At 47.1% G+C, this 17,083-nt stretch overlaps 1 protein-coding gene across 2 annotated transcripts in view; it reads right to left on the bottom strand.

The window, feature by feature from the left end:
• Positions 1 to 17,050, bottom strand: part of maneal (mannosidase endo-alpha like) — a 26,412-nt gene extending 9,362 nt beyond the window's left edge. The window contains exons 1-3 of one of the 2 annotated variants that reach the window (XM_005748857.1): positions 17,002 to 17,050; positions 9,450 to 10,420; positions 4,756 to 4,865 (exon numbers count right to left, since the gene is read on the bottom strand). In XM_005748857.1, the coding sequence (XP_005748914.1) occupies positions 4,756 to 4,865; positions 9,450 to 9,954 (615 nt within the window). In that variant the 5' untranslated portion in view covers positions 9,955 to 10,420; positions 17,002 to 17,050. Of the gene's footprint in view, positions 1 to 4,755; positions 4,866 to 9,449; positions 10,569 to 17,001 lie in introns of those variants that run through there. The other variant, XM_013914862.1, reaches the window with a different exon arrangement.
• Between the last annotated feature and the right edge of the window lie 33 nt (positions 17,051 to 17,083).

Below are 17,083 nucleotides of genomic sequence, written 5' to 3'. Positions count from 1 at the left end.
TCCATCCATCATCCCTCCATCCATCCATCCATCCATCCATCATCCATCCATCCATCCATCCATCCATCCATCATCCCTCCATCCATCCATCCATCCATCATCCCTCCATCCATCTTCTATTCATCCATCATCCCTCCATCCATCCTCCCTCCGTCCATCCATCCATCCACCATCCCTCCATCATCCCTCCATCCATCCATCCATCCATCCATCCATCCATCATCCCTCCATCCATCTGTCCATCTGTCCATCCATCATCCCTCCATCCTTCCATCCATCATCCCTCCATCCATCTTCCCTCCATCCATCCATCCATCATCCCTCCATCCATCTTCTATTCATCCATCATCCCTCCATCCATCCTTCCTCCCTCCGTCCATCCATCCATCCATCATCCGTCCATCATCCCTCCATCATCCCTCCATCCATCCATCATCCATCATCCCTCCATCCATCCATCCTCCCCCATCATCCCTCCTTCCATCCATCCATCCATCCATCATCCATCTGTCATCCCTCCATCATCCCTCTGTCCATCCATCCATCTTCTATTTATCCATCATCCCTCCCTCCATCCATCCGTCCATCCATCCATCATCCCTCCATCATCTCTCCGTCCATCCCTCCATCATCCCCCCCTCCATCCATCTTCTATTCATCCATCATCCTTCCCTCCGTCCATGCATCCACCCATCCATCCTCCGCTTATCCAATTCAGTGCTGTGAGGGGATGGAAACTTTCCCATCTACCACATTCACACCACAATCACTAATGAACCAAATCCCACTAACTGCATGTGGGTTCTCTCCGGAGTACCTGAAGAGAACCCACACAGACTCAGGGAGAACATTCTACACATAAAGGCCCAGCTCAGGGGATGGAGTCTAACTTGGGTGCTGATCACCTAAAGCATCCTCTATTCTGCACAAGGCCATTTTGCTTATTGAGCCTTAAAGCTTCATGAAAAGCAGCTGTAGACTGTTTGTCAGTACAGCTTTTATTTTGCCATTCCAGTTTCCAGACGGTGTCAATGCCAGCACTTTATTTAGCAACATAGCACCCAGCTCAATAGTTAGGAGGTTAGTTAGATTGTGTAACACTGGAGGGGATCCTGTGTCTGTAAAATGTCATTTCTGTGACACGTTCATATAGTGGCAGAGGGGCAGACAGTTTCCTGCTGCGTCTTTTTCATTGCATCACAGGACAAGCAGCTCCCAAACATATGCATATGACATGTGCAGAGAAAGCAAACACAGATAAACTTGTATTTTGTTAGCAGCAGCTCTGGAGCACTGAATCATGAAAGCATTAGTGCTCAGGTCAGCTGTGAGATACACACTGTTGTGTAAGTCTGACTAACACTCACAAAGAGACCCAGTTCTCAAACTAAGACTTCCATATAAGGAAGCATGAAAAGTAGACCAAGAGAAAGCTTTTCTGTCCTCCACACGGGGCTCTGCTCATTTTGCCACTGCTGTCTCGAGCACCTTCAACATTTAATGGCTTTATGGTATCTGACAGCCGCTAGTGCTAAAGGAGCTCTGACCTTGTTTCAGTTGGAGCTGAGAAAGAGAAAAGCTGAGACATGTCTGAGAGGTGAATGCCAGCCTCTGATGGCAGCGCAGTAAAGAGGAAGCTCCTTCAGTGACCTCCAGCACAATGCTTTGCAAGAAAGCTGCTAAAGGTGGACACAACAGCCCTGAGGCAAAAAGACACAGCTGAGGACAACCTAACTATGATGACACGCAAGGAGGAGATACAAGCATCTGGTGATGTTTGCCAAAAAGTCAACAAATGAAAACGAGCACTCGCTCATTAAACTCGTATGACAGCTGGACTGTAAATGGTAATGATGGCGAAGGAGGGCTTTAAGCAGCCGATGCACCCGAGATCATGCAGTTAAAGGTTAGGCTGTAGTTCTTATTTCTGTTAAAGTGTAAAAGCAAAGTTCAAGTGAAAAGGCTCATTTTGTGCTTTCATTTGACTGATGTTGTCTAATACTGTTGCAGTGTAATGCTTCTCACTGCCAGCACTGGCTGCTTGCTGCTGGAACATTGTGGCACACTTTGGATGAGGAGGTCTACATCGCTGACAATGTATCGTGGCTCAAGAGTTGGGAGTTCGCCTTGTAATCGGAAGGTTGCCGGTTCGAGCCCCGACTTGGACAGTCTCGGTCGTTGTGTCCTTGGGCAAGACACTTCACCCGTTGCCTACTGGTGGTGGTCAGAGGGCCCGGTGGCGCCAGTGTCCGGCAGCCTCGCCTCTGTCAGTGCGCCCCAGGGTGGCTGTGGCTACAATGTAGCTTCATCACCAGTGTGTGAATGTGTGCGTGAATGGGTGGATGACTGGATATGTAAAGCGCTTTGGGGTCCTTAGGGACTAGTAAGGCGCTATATAAATACAGGCCATTTACCATAACTCCTGAGAAAAGGAGGACGGACTCTTCATTTTGCTAATAAATAAATGCTACTGACTGCAAGCTATAATCACCAATACAATGTTCAGTAGTCTTTAAATTATGGACAGGCAGCAGTCAATATTAGAAAGCCTCGAAAGGACAAAATTACATACATATTTTTTATATGTCGTTTGCACAAAAAACCAAAACAAACTAACAAATAAAGGACTAACTCTTCGTACAGTGCAATAAATTAATTTTCAATAAAAGCTGTAAATTTGTAGTCTCGGATAGATTTTACAGGTTATTATGGGTGAACATAGGCGCCAAACTCTGAAATGAATAAAGACTATATTTTGTTAAATCTCAATTGTGGGTCACGTAAAAGCCATGGCCACAATAAAACCTGATGACACTCCGCCTGTGTTAGGAGGGAGAACCTAACTAGGCCCTCTGACTGCAGAAAACATGCTTTTCACACACGGTTTACCTGCAAGCTACTGTTTGTGGAGTGAACGCTGAAAAACTGGACTTTCAAGAACAGACGGAGGGAAAACTGACGAGCACACTGAGGCAAACCTAGCAAACACAAAGCAGTTCACAGTGGTTCACATATATGCTTTGTGTAGAAATACCTCAAAGATCTTCAACAGCATGTTATAATATATATGATCAATGAATACACAAGTGAATTTTACTTTGTAATTCTCTGTTAGCACAGCAGGCTCATCCCCCAGTGTGCGAGCGTCTAAGAGCAGTATATGCAGTGACACGTTCACAGTGAAATACACAGTGTTGGGGAGTAACAGAGTACATGCACCAGCGTTACGTATTTAAAATACAAAATATGAGTAACTGTATTCAGTTACAGTTACCGTTTAAAAAGGTGGTATTCAGAATACAGTTACTTTGCTGAAATAAATGGATTACACGGCGGTCTGTTCCTGTTTCATATGTTCGGCTATGTCCTCTCTGTTTTTGGTTTCCACGCTGGTGGAAACCCAAACAAACACGCATTAAGAGGCTCTAATGTCTGTGCCTCAGTCTCAGGCCCACGTCACCTCTACTCGCGGCCACATAATGACGTGAAGAAACGTTTTTTAAAATTATTGTTCAAAAATGATTTAATATGAAGGCAACAGGCAGAGTGTTACAGGCATCGCCCTGAAGAGTGTAGCCTGATGGGCAGTGAAGCCCAGCTGTGAGTAAGCTGTTAAGACTCGACTGTACGCCGTGTTCCTGTTTCCTCTGAAACAATAAGCTCCATATGAGCAGCCTTTCAACGCCTCTCTCTGTCTCTCACTAGCAAAGTTGACCCAGACAACAAAGTGAAGCTAGTTTTCAGCTACGAGCAGACACGAACCCGACGTATTAGCCAGAGGTCCCTTTACTACAGTTCGGAGCTGCGGACCTGATTTCTATACGAGATCACTGCAAAAATGGAGAGTAACCTTCAGTAATAGTAATAAATCACAGCAACAGTACATTCATGTAGCTGTAAAAAGCATGATAATATATTAAGTAATCCAAAGTATTCAGAATCAGTTACTCTCATTGAGTAACGTAACAGAATACGTTACAGATTACATTTTGGGGCATGTAATCTGTAATCTGTAGTGGAGTACATTTTAAAAGTAACCTTCCCAACACTGGAAATACCTAATCAACAAAATCAATGTCACAGCTGAATTCTTCACTCACACTGCGTTTCTGCAGATACTAGCTTGAGGTATTCGAGTATTTCAGTATATTCGATGTGTAACACCTGTTCTATGTTCAAGGTAACCGGAGTTGCTTTTGGCTCTTTGGCGAGTGACAGAATGCGGGCCATTAATGTTTGGGTACAAAAAGAAAACCTTTTAAAACAATCTGTCAGTCTGACCACGTCCAATATTTCTGCACCTACAGACACTGAAATGTGCTTCTAAACCTTCTCAGCTGTATATACGTATATCTGTGTACGTATATGCAACTACGTAAATACTTAAGAGTATGTAAGTACTCTTACTTTTAGCATGTTTGTCATTATTCTGTGCCTCCATATTTATAAAGCATGATATAAATCACATTATAGATACAGGACTTGTACAGTGTATCCTCAGCCTTGATACTTATCTGGAAGACTCTAACCCCTCTACACGTTCATCAATTCTTTTTATTAAGTGTTATCTTTCTGCTCTTCAGGTTGATGATGTCTAAATAATCACAAAGTCAAAGTGTGACCACAAAGCTGATTTTTAAGAGATTCAAATCAATACTGTTCTTAACATTAACAGTCAGGAAACACTGGCAAGCCATCTAGAAATTCAGTAAATCGTCAGAAAGGGGAAAACATACCGGTTGTCTCACCAGTTACCTTGATGCTGTGCCTGTGGGCAGCGTCCATAACGGTAGGAACGAGGTCCTCTGTGGGCTCCCCGTGGTCGTCCCCCACCCCTGGAGGATACCAGGACAAAACCAGCACTCCTTCAAAGACAGCAAAGCAAAAGGAAAGGAGGATGAAGACTGTACAGTTAGCTCTCACTGTAGTGAATGAGATTCAGACAAGCGAAAAACAGGCGATATCAGAACTTCCAGTCAGTGCTCCTGTAACAAACCCACAGCAGACCCGGGTGCACGTTCATGGTTTGCAGCATATTTTATTAATGCTTTGACGGTTGCTGTACATCCACACACAGAGCTGCAGCTCAACATAACAACAACCACTATCACAGCACCCGGTGCAATACTTAAGTCGGCAGGGCACGATTGCGGATGCCGTGCAGGTGCGTCCGCCTTCCCTGCACAGCACTGCAGGCAATGCCCCGCCACATACCCCCATTGCCCGACTGAGGCCAGGGAGCCATCCGGCCGAACCTACTCCCCTCCCTCCGTGAGCGGGAGAGGGAAAATCGGCCCGGAGCTACGGCGTCCCCACCCCTGGTCCAGCAACAGGGAGGTGTGAGTTCAGGTCCCGGCGCCGCTGGTCCGGTGGTTGGCCGTGTGCAAGCAGTCACCCCACGGTGGCGGTGTGTGTCGTGAACGGCAACCTTGAGTTGTAATAAAGTATGCTGCCAAGCGTGAACATGCACCCGGGTCTGCTGTGGGTTTGTTACAGCGGTGCTGAAACCCAGGACGGGGACACAGCAGACCCGCGGGCCAGCCGGGGAAGGAGCTGACCCAGATGGTGGCAACATAGCAGGAGCAGGCGGCAGTGTTGTGGTGCTGGCAGAAAGAACTGGAGGACCTGGTTGAGCGCCGCACGCAGAGGATCGCGAGTCTGGCAGCTCAGATGCAGTCCTGGCCAACATGGCCGCCACCCCCACTGGTTGCGACCAGCCAGGACCTGCCACCGCACCCATCCTCACTCCTGGGGTGGGAGCGGCTTGTACCCGGCTGGGGCCTGCGCCTGTTCATGCTCCCCAGAGGAGGGCCACCGAGCAACCACTGGGTCCACCAACAGCTTACCCAACTGCTCAGCCCGAGTTGGAGGTCAGTGCACGGAGAGCGCGGGAGGAACCTGCCAAGCCGTCGCAGGAAGAGGAGGCGGAGCGTGAGGATCCGTGCCTGCCGGTTGAGGAGGAGGAGAAAGGGGAGGAGCTGCGCGAGGGTTTGCGCCTGCTTGCGGAGGAGGTGCGTGAGGGTCCGCACCTGACAGAGGTGGAGGAGCTGCTCCTAGTGGTGTGCGATACTCCATATTTTGGTATCGATCCCATATCAAGTACATACGGGCCAGTATCGCCGATACTCAATAAATAAGGTGGATACGCCATTGAATTGCTAAATCTCAATTTATTTTTATGACCTTAAGTGTTTTTTGTGATGTTTCCTTTTTCATTATTAAATAGTTAAAACCCAGGACATAATTAGGACAAAGTAGAAATTATTGTGGCTGCTCTGCGATGCCAGGGCAGGTGAGATGGACTCACCTGCACCGCGTCTACAATCACGCCTCTCTGGCTTAAAACCTGTGCTCTGCTTGTGTTGTTGTTGGTGATGTGTACAGCGGGCGAGATGCAGAGTTGAATGCAGAGAAATCGTGTGATTATTGTAAGGGTGGACAGCGCACGGGAAGGGCCGGTTCGGGGTGAGCCGGAGGCTGGCGCGCCAGCGGGACCTGCCAAGCTGGAGACGGAGGTGCGTGGGGGTCCTGCCACACCCGAGGGCGGTGTGCTGTCCGGTCTAGCCTCTCTTCCAACAGAGCATGCTGCATGGTACTGCACGCCGACCGCCTGCCCAGCTGGGGCGCCGATGGTCCGGGCCCCCGCCTGCTCGCGGAGGGGAGAGTAGGTTCGGCCCGGCCTCAGGGGCGAAGGGGGTATGTGGCGGGGTGTGTTCTGCAATGCCGCTGCATGCATGGCATGTACAACCACGCCTCGCCGGCTTAAAAACTGTGGCGTGTTCTGTGTTGTTGTTGATGGTGATGTGTACGGCTGGCAGCGGGAGAGCTGCAGCAGAATGTACTGTAGCCGTGCCACACAGCCGTGTGATCATTGTAAGAATAAATGATGCTGCGAAGCATGAAAATGCCATCGGGTCTGCCGTGGCGGTTTAGTTATCTTTTTCTTTTTTTAATAAAAATGTTACAATAAATTGCGCAAACCAGTTAAAAAATCTAAACAAGCACTGTTGAGAAACTATAATACAAAATTTACAATTAAAATTCTCAACAACAATAACAGCTGGTAAAAATATAAATAATATGTAAACAACTTAACAACCCCCAACGCGTCTAAGGCACGTCACGTGACAGCGCACCATCTAAACACAAAAGGTAGGAGGGGAGCAAAGTGTGCCTGCTCTGCGCTGACACAGGTGCAGCGAGTCGCTGGCTGTTTCGTCTTTGCCAAAACGACAGCACCGCAAACAAGAGCGGAACTTAAAGAATCGATCTCACCAGGCTAGTATCGATCCGCCAACTTGGCATCGGTATAATCGATATTTGGATCCGCCCACCACTAGCTGCTCCAGCCGGGAGCAGCGGAAGAGGAGGAGCCTGCTCGGCCGGAGGACGTGCCGTGCGACAGCCCCGCCAAGTCTGAGGGCGGCATGCTGGCCAGACCGGCCTCATCTCCACCAGAGGCCGGCGCGCCAATTGATCCTACGTCGGCCCAGCCGCCTGTGAGCCGCGACCACCTGCCATGCGACCAACCTCCGGACCAGTTTCGCCAGCGCTGCTGGAGCCGCGGGCGACCACCTGAACTCACACCCCCCTGTCGCCGGACCTGGAGCTGGGGACGCTGACGGTCTCTCTCCCGCTCACGGGGGGAGGGGATTAGGTTTGGCCGGATGGCTCCCTGGCCTCAGTCGGGGGATGGGGGTATGTGGCGGGCGTGGATTGCGGTTCCGTGCATCCGCAATCATGCCCCCCCCCCCCCCCCCCCCCCCCCCCCCCCCCCCCCCGACTTAGACTACGTCCACACTAGCCCAGATAGATTTGAAAACGGCGTTTTCATCTGAAAACGTTTCGCATCCACACAGTCGTCCACATTGAAACAGATGAAAACGCTTACGTTCCAGTCCTGCGCAAAAACGAGTGAGGATTAAAGAATTAAAGAAAAGCTATCTGGAGCACGTACAAACTGATATTCATCTTTTTTAGGGCAGTCAAAATTGAGAGCAATCAAAACAACTGCCGTATAATGCACTCCGCTATCTTTGTTTAATTGGCCACATGACTGCATCACATGACCAACATGCGTCATCGTTTTCGAAAGTCTGCGTTTTCGTGTGTCCACACTGCGACAGGGCAGCTCCGTTTTGAAATGTGTGCGTTTTCGAGAGCGTTTTCAAAACGCTGCGTTTTCCCTTGAGGAAAGCGGCGTCTCGGGAGGCCAAAACGGAGAGAAAACGATGCGTTTTTAAACGAAAACGCATTAGTGTGGACATAGCCTTAAATATTGTACTGGGTCCTGTGTTCGGGTTGTTGGTTGTGTTGAGCTTGCAGCGGGTGTGCTGTGAACTGCAACCTTTGAGTTGTAATAAAGGGCGATCAAGAGTTGGGTCTTGTAATCAGAAGGTTGCCGGTTCGAGCCCCGGCTCCAACAGTCTTGGTCGTTGTGTCCTTGGGCAAGATGCTTCACCCGTTGCCTACTGGTGGTGGTCAGAGGGCCCGGTGACGCCAGTGTCCGGCAGCCTCGCCTCTGTCAGCGCCCCAGGGTGGCTGTGGCTACAATGTAGCTGCCATCACCAGTGTGTGAATGTGTGTGTGGATGGGTGGATGATTGTGTATAGTGTAAAGCGCTTTGGGGTCCTTAGGACCAAGTAAAGCTTGCTTTACTTGGGGTCCTTGGGCAGACCCGGGTGCTGTGGGTTTGTTCCAGTTCCTTACTTATATGATATGATCACAAGTTTACAAACCTGGGGTCAACCATCCAAAGCAACGCACGGTGCACAAGAGAAATGAAGACGGTGGAGATTTGTGACAGAAGGAGAGCAGCGAGAGTGAAACAAGGTTTACCAGATGGAAGTGAGAGACTGTGGCACTGATGCAAATACAGGAGGCTCGCCCGAAGATGCTGAAATTTACACATGTTGGTTTGCTTTTTTTTTTTTTTAATTAGAGGGAACTTTCTGTAATATTGATGAAACAATATTTACCATGTAAATCTCCTGATCAGACACTGGTGTTTTATCACCATCTCTAAGCAAACTTGTTATCTTGAAGTTTTGCATGTTTGCATAGAGTCAGTGTGTTCATCCATCCATGTGGAAGAGGCATTTTATTTAGAAAGTGCAGCCTGTGAACACGGTGCCCCTCTAACATACTCCCACAGCCCCACAGGACTAGTGCTGCAGACCAAACGGACCGAGATACGCGTGAATAAAGCTGATCAGCAGCGTTATGGTGCATATTCATGCATAGTAAATGAAACTGCATTCTTCTAGTTCACCGTGAATAGAGGACAACACTGTTTTACTCTTCACAGCACTGGAAACTTTATATTTTACATTTAATCTGGATACTTTTAGTTATGATAGTTCAACATGAACATGCTTCGTTGCACTTAGCATTCAAAGAGCCGAGACTCTGTCACATACACACAGAGCCAATGTTGCAACAGTGCTTACCCGCTGCGGCCGCTTCTATCTGGGCCATGTGTGACTCTAGCACCTTCGGGTCCCTCGAGCTGTAGGGTCCCAGCTCGGGGTAGAAACTCGAGGCAATGTCATCCGGAGGCGTGTGCTTTCCTTGAGCATGGCTGGCTGCGATCTTTGGGTCCCAGTGTGGCACCAGCACGTGATCCCAGTGGATGTACTTGTTGTCCACGCTGGGAGAGCCGTACCACAGGTAGTAGAAGATGTGGACGTCGTAGAATATGCTGTACTCCCGGTCCGATCTGGTGAAAACCACCTTCGTGTCGCTGCTGCTCATGTGGAACTGACCTGGGGAAACCACCACGTCTTTCACATCCAGCCGCCTCCTCTCTGACCTCTCCCCGATGAAATCCATACCAGGAGCCAGGTCCGAAAAGCCGTCGCTGGGTTTCAGCGTCCTCAGGCCCATCATGGTCCCAAAAATGAAGAGCGTGAAGAGGAAAAGCGCCACCAGCGCTTTCCTGCGCAGCCGAGTCATCGTCGCTGTCCGTGGTTCTGCCGCAGGAAGAACACGCGATCCAGAAGCCAGCGAGGGGCCGACACTGGTTCTCCTCAACGCCAGCCAGCCATCCTCTCACAGCGTGAACGGGAACAGAGCGGAAACAGGAATGAAGGCATTTAGGAGCAGCAGCTGGTGCGTAATGGAGTCTGCGGAACGAAGGATAGCCACTCTGCTTTCACTCCTCAAACCAGGACCCGGGGACGTTTTGCTCGATGCTGCTGCAACAGAGCGCCTCCTGCTCGGCCATCACGCTCTCACTGGCGATTCACATCCTCTGCTCTCCGTAGCAAAAACACCGTTCCTCCGTCTCCACTGAAAGCACAAGCAGTCCGCTCACAGAGGAGCCTCGTTACCTTTGCTCGGCGCTCTCCGCCTGCCTCTCTCTCCTCCGCCGAGCTCCTGCTGCTGCTCCTCCGGTCAGAGACGGGGAAGTGCTCCGGTTCTGTCCCCAAACCGTAAAACAATCAAAGAGAAAAACGAACCTTTTATTTGACTACACAAATAAAAGACGACAGAATGGAGCGTTTGTTTCTTCAGTACTAGCAGCACGGAGACGAGATCAAGCCCGACCGGAAAGACGTGTATGGGGGGCGACCAGTGGGCGACAGAAGCAGGAGGTGGAGCCAAATGATTCTTTACAATAAGAAGACATTTCTCCAGAGGAAGTGTGGCCTGTAGATGTGTTGGCACGTTTGTAGATATGAGCTACGTTTGGATAGAAAACAACTTTGTGAGGACTGATTAAAAATACTCCCAAAACACAATTTTTGCTTAACACAAACCTTATACTGTAAATGGTAAATGGCCTGTATTTATATAGCGCCTTACTAGTCCCTAAGGACCCCAAAGCGCTTTACATATCCAGTCATCCACCCATTCACACACACATTCACACACTGGTGATGAAGCTACATTGTAGCCACAGCCACCCTGGGGCGCACTGACAGAGGCGAGGCTGCCGGACACTGGCGCCACCGGGCCCTCTGACCACCACCAGTAGGCAACAGGTGAAGTGTCTCGCCCAAGGACACAACGACCGAGACTGTCCAAGCCGGGGCTCGAACCGGCAACCTTCCAATTACAAGACGAACTCCCAACTCTTGAGCCACGATCGCCCCATACTGTACTCAGTTTGTAGTGTTGCTTGTGTAGTGCCGTGTGTCTGGGCCTCACAGTCCGAGCTTTCTCCAGAGGTCAGCTCCAGGATGGACATCTGGACCCGGCTAAGTGTGGCTAACACTGGAGCTCGGTGCAGGTGTGAGCAGTGCTCAGAATTTCAAATCGTTTCAGGCCACAAACACCTGACTGCTTATTAGCAGCACCATGGTCCCTGGATCTCAGGCCCAGGGTTTCTTTTAGTTTTCTGAGCTTTCTCCTAAACACAGATGGTTAGTTGTTGCCTAATCTCCACTATCCCTAACAGGCAGTAACATATAAGGACTAAACACACGAACACGTGACTCGGCTCTAAGCTGTCAAGTTAAAACCCATTAAAAACAAATGACAGCAGCCACAAGTGTATAATGACCTCATCCTGCTCTCCCTGTCAGCAAAGCAGCAGCCTGGTGATCTGTGAATGAAAGCATGTCACTAAGTATTTTAAATAAATGTGGTATCTTGGAGGGAATATTGCTCCCAGTTGAACAAAATCCTTATTTTAGATGACCTGTCTCCAGGTTAGGGTTCAGCCTAACAGGTAGGCCCACTACGAGTTTCTGATGGGAGTGAAACATAAAGTTAGGAGTTGGTGTTGCTTAGTATCAAGCTCCTCATTGACCAAGCAAAACATCCTGTCTGGGCTCTTCATCAGCAGGATATAATACCAAATCAATCTTCCTTCAGCTGAAACACACGTCTCTGTGTTCAAACATAAAGAGGCTTCGGTTACCTGCAGCTGTGCTTTCAACCCAGTAATTAGACCGAGGTTTCACCTCTCACATTATTTCCCCCGTTTTATTTTGGTAATTCTTTGTCTGTTTTCTTTATTGCATGTAGTTTTACGTCACCCGTGTGTTGTTATTGTGATTCTGTTCATGTGCCTCGTGTTCCCCAGCTGCTGATTTCCCTGGTTAATATTTCAGTTTTGGTTTTTTGATGCCACCAGGAGACGTAGTTAGCGGACTTTGAGCTTCATCAGCTGCAGCCAGTGGCTCTTCCACTGCTGGAGAGAAGTGTTGAACTGAAGCTGTGGCTCTCCCCAGATTACGAGCCGATCTTCAGGGGGCTGGCCATGAAGGCCCTAGGAGACAACGTTAGAAAAGCAAGGACAGGGGACGTATCAGAGGACCGCGGCGCTGCTATTCAAATACACTTTATTAAGCACGACCACGGACATACAAGCAGAAGTTTTGCCATTGTTCCAGCCTGAGGATTAAACTGCACAGGAGTCACTACATCACTGTGGTTGTTACTGACTTTCTCTGTTATGCCGGGGTTGAAGTTACCATGGTGATTTAGTCAAATAACCAGGTTTGTGAGTTTGAGCTTGACTTGTATCACAGTAACACATTAATCTTGTTTCACACAGCGTGTTTGAATGAATCCAAGCACAGCTCATACTGACCGTGGTGGCGACTTGGACGTGATGTAACTGACGTCATGTGTTCATCTCAGTTTTTATTGATCAAATTCTAAATTCTGTTGTGACTGTGGACAAAATAACTGCTTGCTGTGTTATTTCTGTTGTGTTGAATGTGTTGGACACATCAGTCACTTCCCCTCGTTGACCCAAACAATACCTTTTGTATTTTACGCTGTTGTTTTGATTTCACGGCCCACAGTTGTTCTGATATGTTTTTGCCTTAATTTCCTCTCCAGCTGTTACAGTTAAGAAGAACTAGTGCTGCTAGGCAACTAGTTATCCAACACTTTACCTTTTAAGCTAAAGCCTTTAAGGACAGAGACGGTCACTTTTAACTGCTCATTAACGGCTTTCAGCCCTGCTCTATAGAAAAGTAAATGTGTCATATCAGCGACACAAAGCCATAATAGGAACGAGGTGATGTTTTCATAATGACGTCACGGCTGCGACGTGTGAAGTGCAGAGAAGGACTTAACTTTATTTACAGAGTGGCAAAACCAAGCACAAACAAGAGCTAAACATAGGCTACACTGAACACCCTAAACTGAGAGCACGACATGCAGAAAGCTACACAGTAATGACACAGACAGACCAACAACAAGCAGGAGAACACACAGGGCTTAAATACACACAGGAGCAATCAGGGAAACACAGCTGGGAGAAATCAGAGCTGATGAGACAAGAGGGAAGCAAAACCACACAGGACAGGGACTATCAAAGTAAAACAGGAAATACAACAGGTATGCACAGACACCAGCTCAACACTAAAGCAACAGACATGGCAACAGGGAGAGAACAGAGGCGTGGGACAGACACAGAGACACAGAACAGAAACCAAACTCTGAGGAGGAAATCCTAAGAAGAATGAAACATAACATAATAATCATCAGAACCAAAACCAGTCCACAGGCTCAGGACCACACATCAGCCATCATGTCATAAACAGCCATGAACATTAAAAAAAAGAGAGAAAAACATTAAAACTGCTGTTTTTTTCATTACACGTAACTGTGAATATGGATAATGTATGGTATGATGTATGATTGATCACTTTGTTATGGAAGTTTGTTTTCACCACTGACAAAAATATTTTTGTCGTTCATGAGTCAGAATTATTATTCCAAAATTGTGATTATGAACTATATTTGGAGAAATTTGACATAGAAAATCAGCATTTTGAGATAAAAATCTGAAATTATAGCTGCAAAAATGCTGTTTATTTATTTATTAACAGAAAGAAGTTTTCATACTTTCTTGCTCAAAAATCTGTTACTGGTTTCAAAAAGTCAAATGACAGAGAAATATTTGAATAAATGGCATCTGTGCTTTTAAATCCTTGGAGTAAAGCTACAGTAATAATTTGTAATGATTTCATGATCAACAAGATAAGATGTGACCATCAAAGAAATCCTTAAACAGACTGAGACTTCATCTAAAAGCCAAAGCTGGAAGTATTCTGCCCTCTTGTGGGGGAATTTAATAATACCACAGATGGGATGTTCAGCTGTTGAGCAGGTTACCACAGACTACCATATGAAACTGCACTAAACCTAATAAACCTACCTTGAAATTCAGGGTGCGTTTGATAATGTAGTACAATCATAGTCAAAGGTTTTGAGAACGACACAAGTTATCACAAAGTTTGCTGGCAATCTGCATGTACAGCAGAGTATTATCACGAGTGATCGAATGCGTGCATGTGTTTCATCTTTGCCATGAAAATGAACATACTCCTATAAAACCCATTTCCACTGCCACAGATGGACTCTGACATCATTAGTGATCCTCTCATTAACGCAGGTGAGTGTTGATAAGAACATGGCTGGAAATCACGCAGAGTTTAGATGTTCTTCCTTTGTGAACTGGTCAGTAGTTTAATCATCAGACAATTAGTGCGAGGGTCCCTGCAGGTGTCTGCATGCTTGCCTGTTTTTCTGACCGCACTGGTTTGTCTGTGGAGACCATTTGGGCGTCCTCCAACTTTAAGCAGACTGCTTGGCTGTTGGGTCTCCAGCTGTCAGTGTTTGTGTCCACAATGGAGTGTAATCAAGCCCTTAGAATAGCAGACTGGATGCTTTAAATGGAGGGTAGTGTTTGAAATCATCGTCCGTCCTTTGTTAACCATAGTTACCTGCAAGGAAACATGAGCAGTCATCCTTGCTTTGCATAAAAGGATACTGCTGCTAGTAGAAGTTCAGCTGTTGTGAAGAAGGCTTTCGTGTCCAGCAAGCACTGTCTGCTAAAGGCAATTCAGCTTCAGCATCGGGGCACTACCAGTGCAGAACGTGGTCAGGAATGCAGCAGGCAGGGGTGAGGACATCTGCATGCACAGTGAAGCAAAGGCTTTTGGAGGATGGTCTTTTTCAAGCAGGCCAAAGAAGTCGCAACAAAAACATGGAGGACAGACTGGCCTTTTCTCTGTTTGGGGCATCCAGAAACAGGACTGTGCAGAGAGGAGAAGGTGGAGTGCTACAATCAGTCCTGCATCATGCCAACAGTAAAACACCCTGCTACCATTCATGTGAGGGCTTGCTTCCCATCCAAGGGAGTTGACTCACAATTTTGCCATGAAGAACACAGCCACAAATAAAGACTAAAACACCCTCTGAGAGCAACTTCTCCCAGCCATCCAAGCAACTCCCCGTTTCCTCCTCAGCCACCGGCCAGGCTTCCTGATGCATTCCATCTCCACTGCTGCTGGCGTTTTGTCTGGTCTCCTGGCAGACTCGCTTTCTCCATCGATGCAGGTCTCTTCCAGTAAATCGTCTCCTCAGATCTCCTGCCAAGCCTCACGTCTTCTAGTGCTGGCCTCCAGGGTTCCTTCACCTATGTCGCTGGCTACCTGGCCAGCCTCCAGAGTTGCTCTGTCTATGTCTAATACATTAAAGTATTTACTAATTTTACATTTTTATTATTTATTATGGGCAGCATGCGCATGGTGGTGCAGAGTTTACCACCGTCACCTCTCAGAAAGTACTGGCTTCAGATCCACACTGAGGCCTTTTTGTATGGACTTTGTATTGTTGCCCCCGGATACTCTGGCTTCCTACCGTAGTCCAAAGACATGTATGGGTTAGGTGAATTAGTGAATCTAAATGGACTGTAAATGTAAATGTGCACATGAATGGTTATGTGTCTCTATCCTTGTGACAGGCCAAGTTGTGATGCTACACAACTTCAAAAGCATCTCTTGTGAGATGTTGTCAGTCTGCAGTGTTCAGGATCTATCAAAGGGGTCCAAGTAAGGAACAGTGGTGAACCAGCGACAGGGTTATGGGTGGCCAAGCCTCAGTCATGCACAGCTGTCCCGCTCTTATTCACACATGTATTTTATTTGGCTTCTACTGACTTTTGTTATTCTTGTCTCCAGAGCATACCTCCACCTCTCCAGCTTCTCTTCCAGCTCCTCTCAGATCACAGCATCATCTGCAAACATCATAGTCCCTTCATACCCAACCTCATCGGTCAACCTGCTCATCACCACTGCAAACAAGGGCGGGCTCAAAGCTGACCCTTGTAATCTCATGTCCACCTTGAACACATCTCTCACTCCCACTGCACACCTTGCTACTGTCTTGCTGTCCTCATACTTCCCTGGCACTCCCGACTTCCTCCTGCAGTACCAAAGTGCCTCTCTTACCCTATTATATGTTTTCTTTAGATGTATAAAGAGACCTCTATATTTGCAGCACCACCCTGCGTCAGCAAACTCAAAGCAAACATCACACCTGTAGTGCTTTTTCTTCGCATGAAGCAATTATATCAATTGCACAATGTCCACCCTAGAATACTGAATACTGGGCAGCTGGTATAGGTTTGTTCATATGTTTCGTTTTAGGATTTTCATTGTGTGTTTTCTGTGAACGTGTTACTGAAATCAGGCAAATAGGTTTGTCTATCATCCAAGCATCAGTATCTGTATTTGAGAAAGAATTACAGGTGATATTTGGATAGCGGGTCCACTACATTAGATTACATAAACTTGTACAGGTGTGTATGGAAGAGGATTAGTGCCACTGGAAATAGAAAAAAGTGGGGGAGTCCATTTTTTTTTAAGAATTCTGAGCAAAAAAATCCCAATCCTCTTCTGCAGGTGTGCACGGCATTTTGTTCACTACGTGTTCTCATTTCACTGACTGAATAATGCTAATCAAATGTGCTAGCTATAATAGGAAGTTTTCATTTTAAAAATACACGTGCCTTTTGCTATCTTTGAGTCAGGATTTAATTTCAATTGCTAAAGTACAAGTGTTTAAACAAACAAATAAAAAATCCACACAAAAATGACTAAAAAAGTCACCAAACAGAGCAAGTAAGCAACTCTTAGAATATAAAGCAAAGCAGAATTTTTTGATGCAACAAGACTTAATGAAGAACTAATCAGCTATTTCTCTGCATGTACTTAATTTTTTTCCCATAAAAACATGTTTAGAAAAACATACCCTCGCTCGTCAACGTTCCTCCACCTCCCCAAGAGGACCTCCTGGTTATTGAGTCTCCATTATAAAAAAGCATCTACGGGAA

This window comes from Pundamilia nyererei, unplaced genomic scaffold (genome assembly GCF_000239375.1).
Source record: "Pundamilia nyererei isolate P.nyererei 1_Seehausen unplaced genomic scaffold, PunNye1.0 scaffold00232, whole genome shotgun sequence".
In the NCBI taxonomy this organism is placed as follows: domain Eukaryota; kingdom Metazoa; phylum Chordata; class Actinopteri; order Cichliformes; family Cichlidae; genus Pundamilia; species Pundamilia nyererei.
Note: the sequence above shows the minus strand (reverse complement) of the source record. Positions and strands in the feature narration are given on the sequence as shown.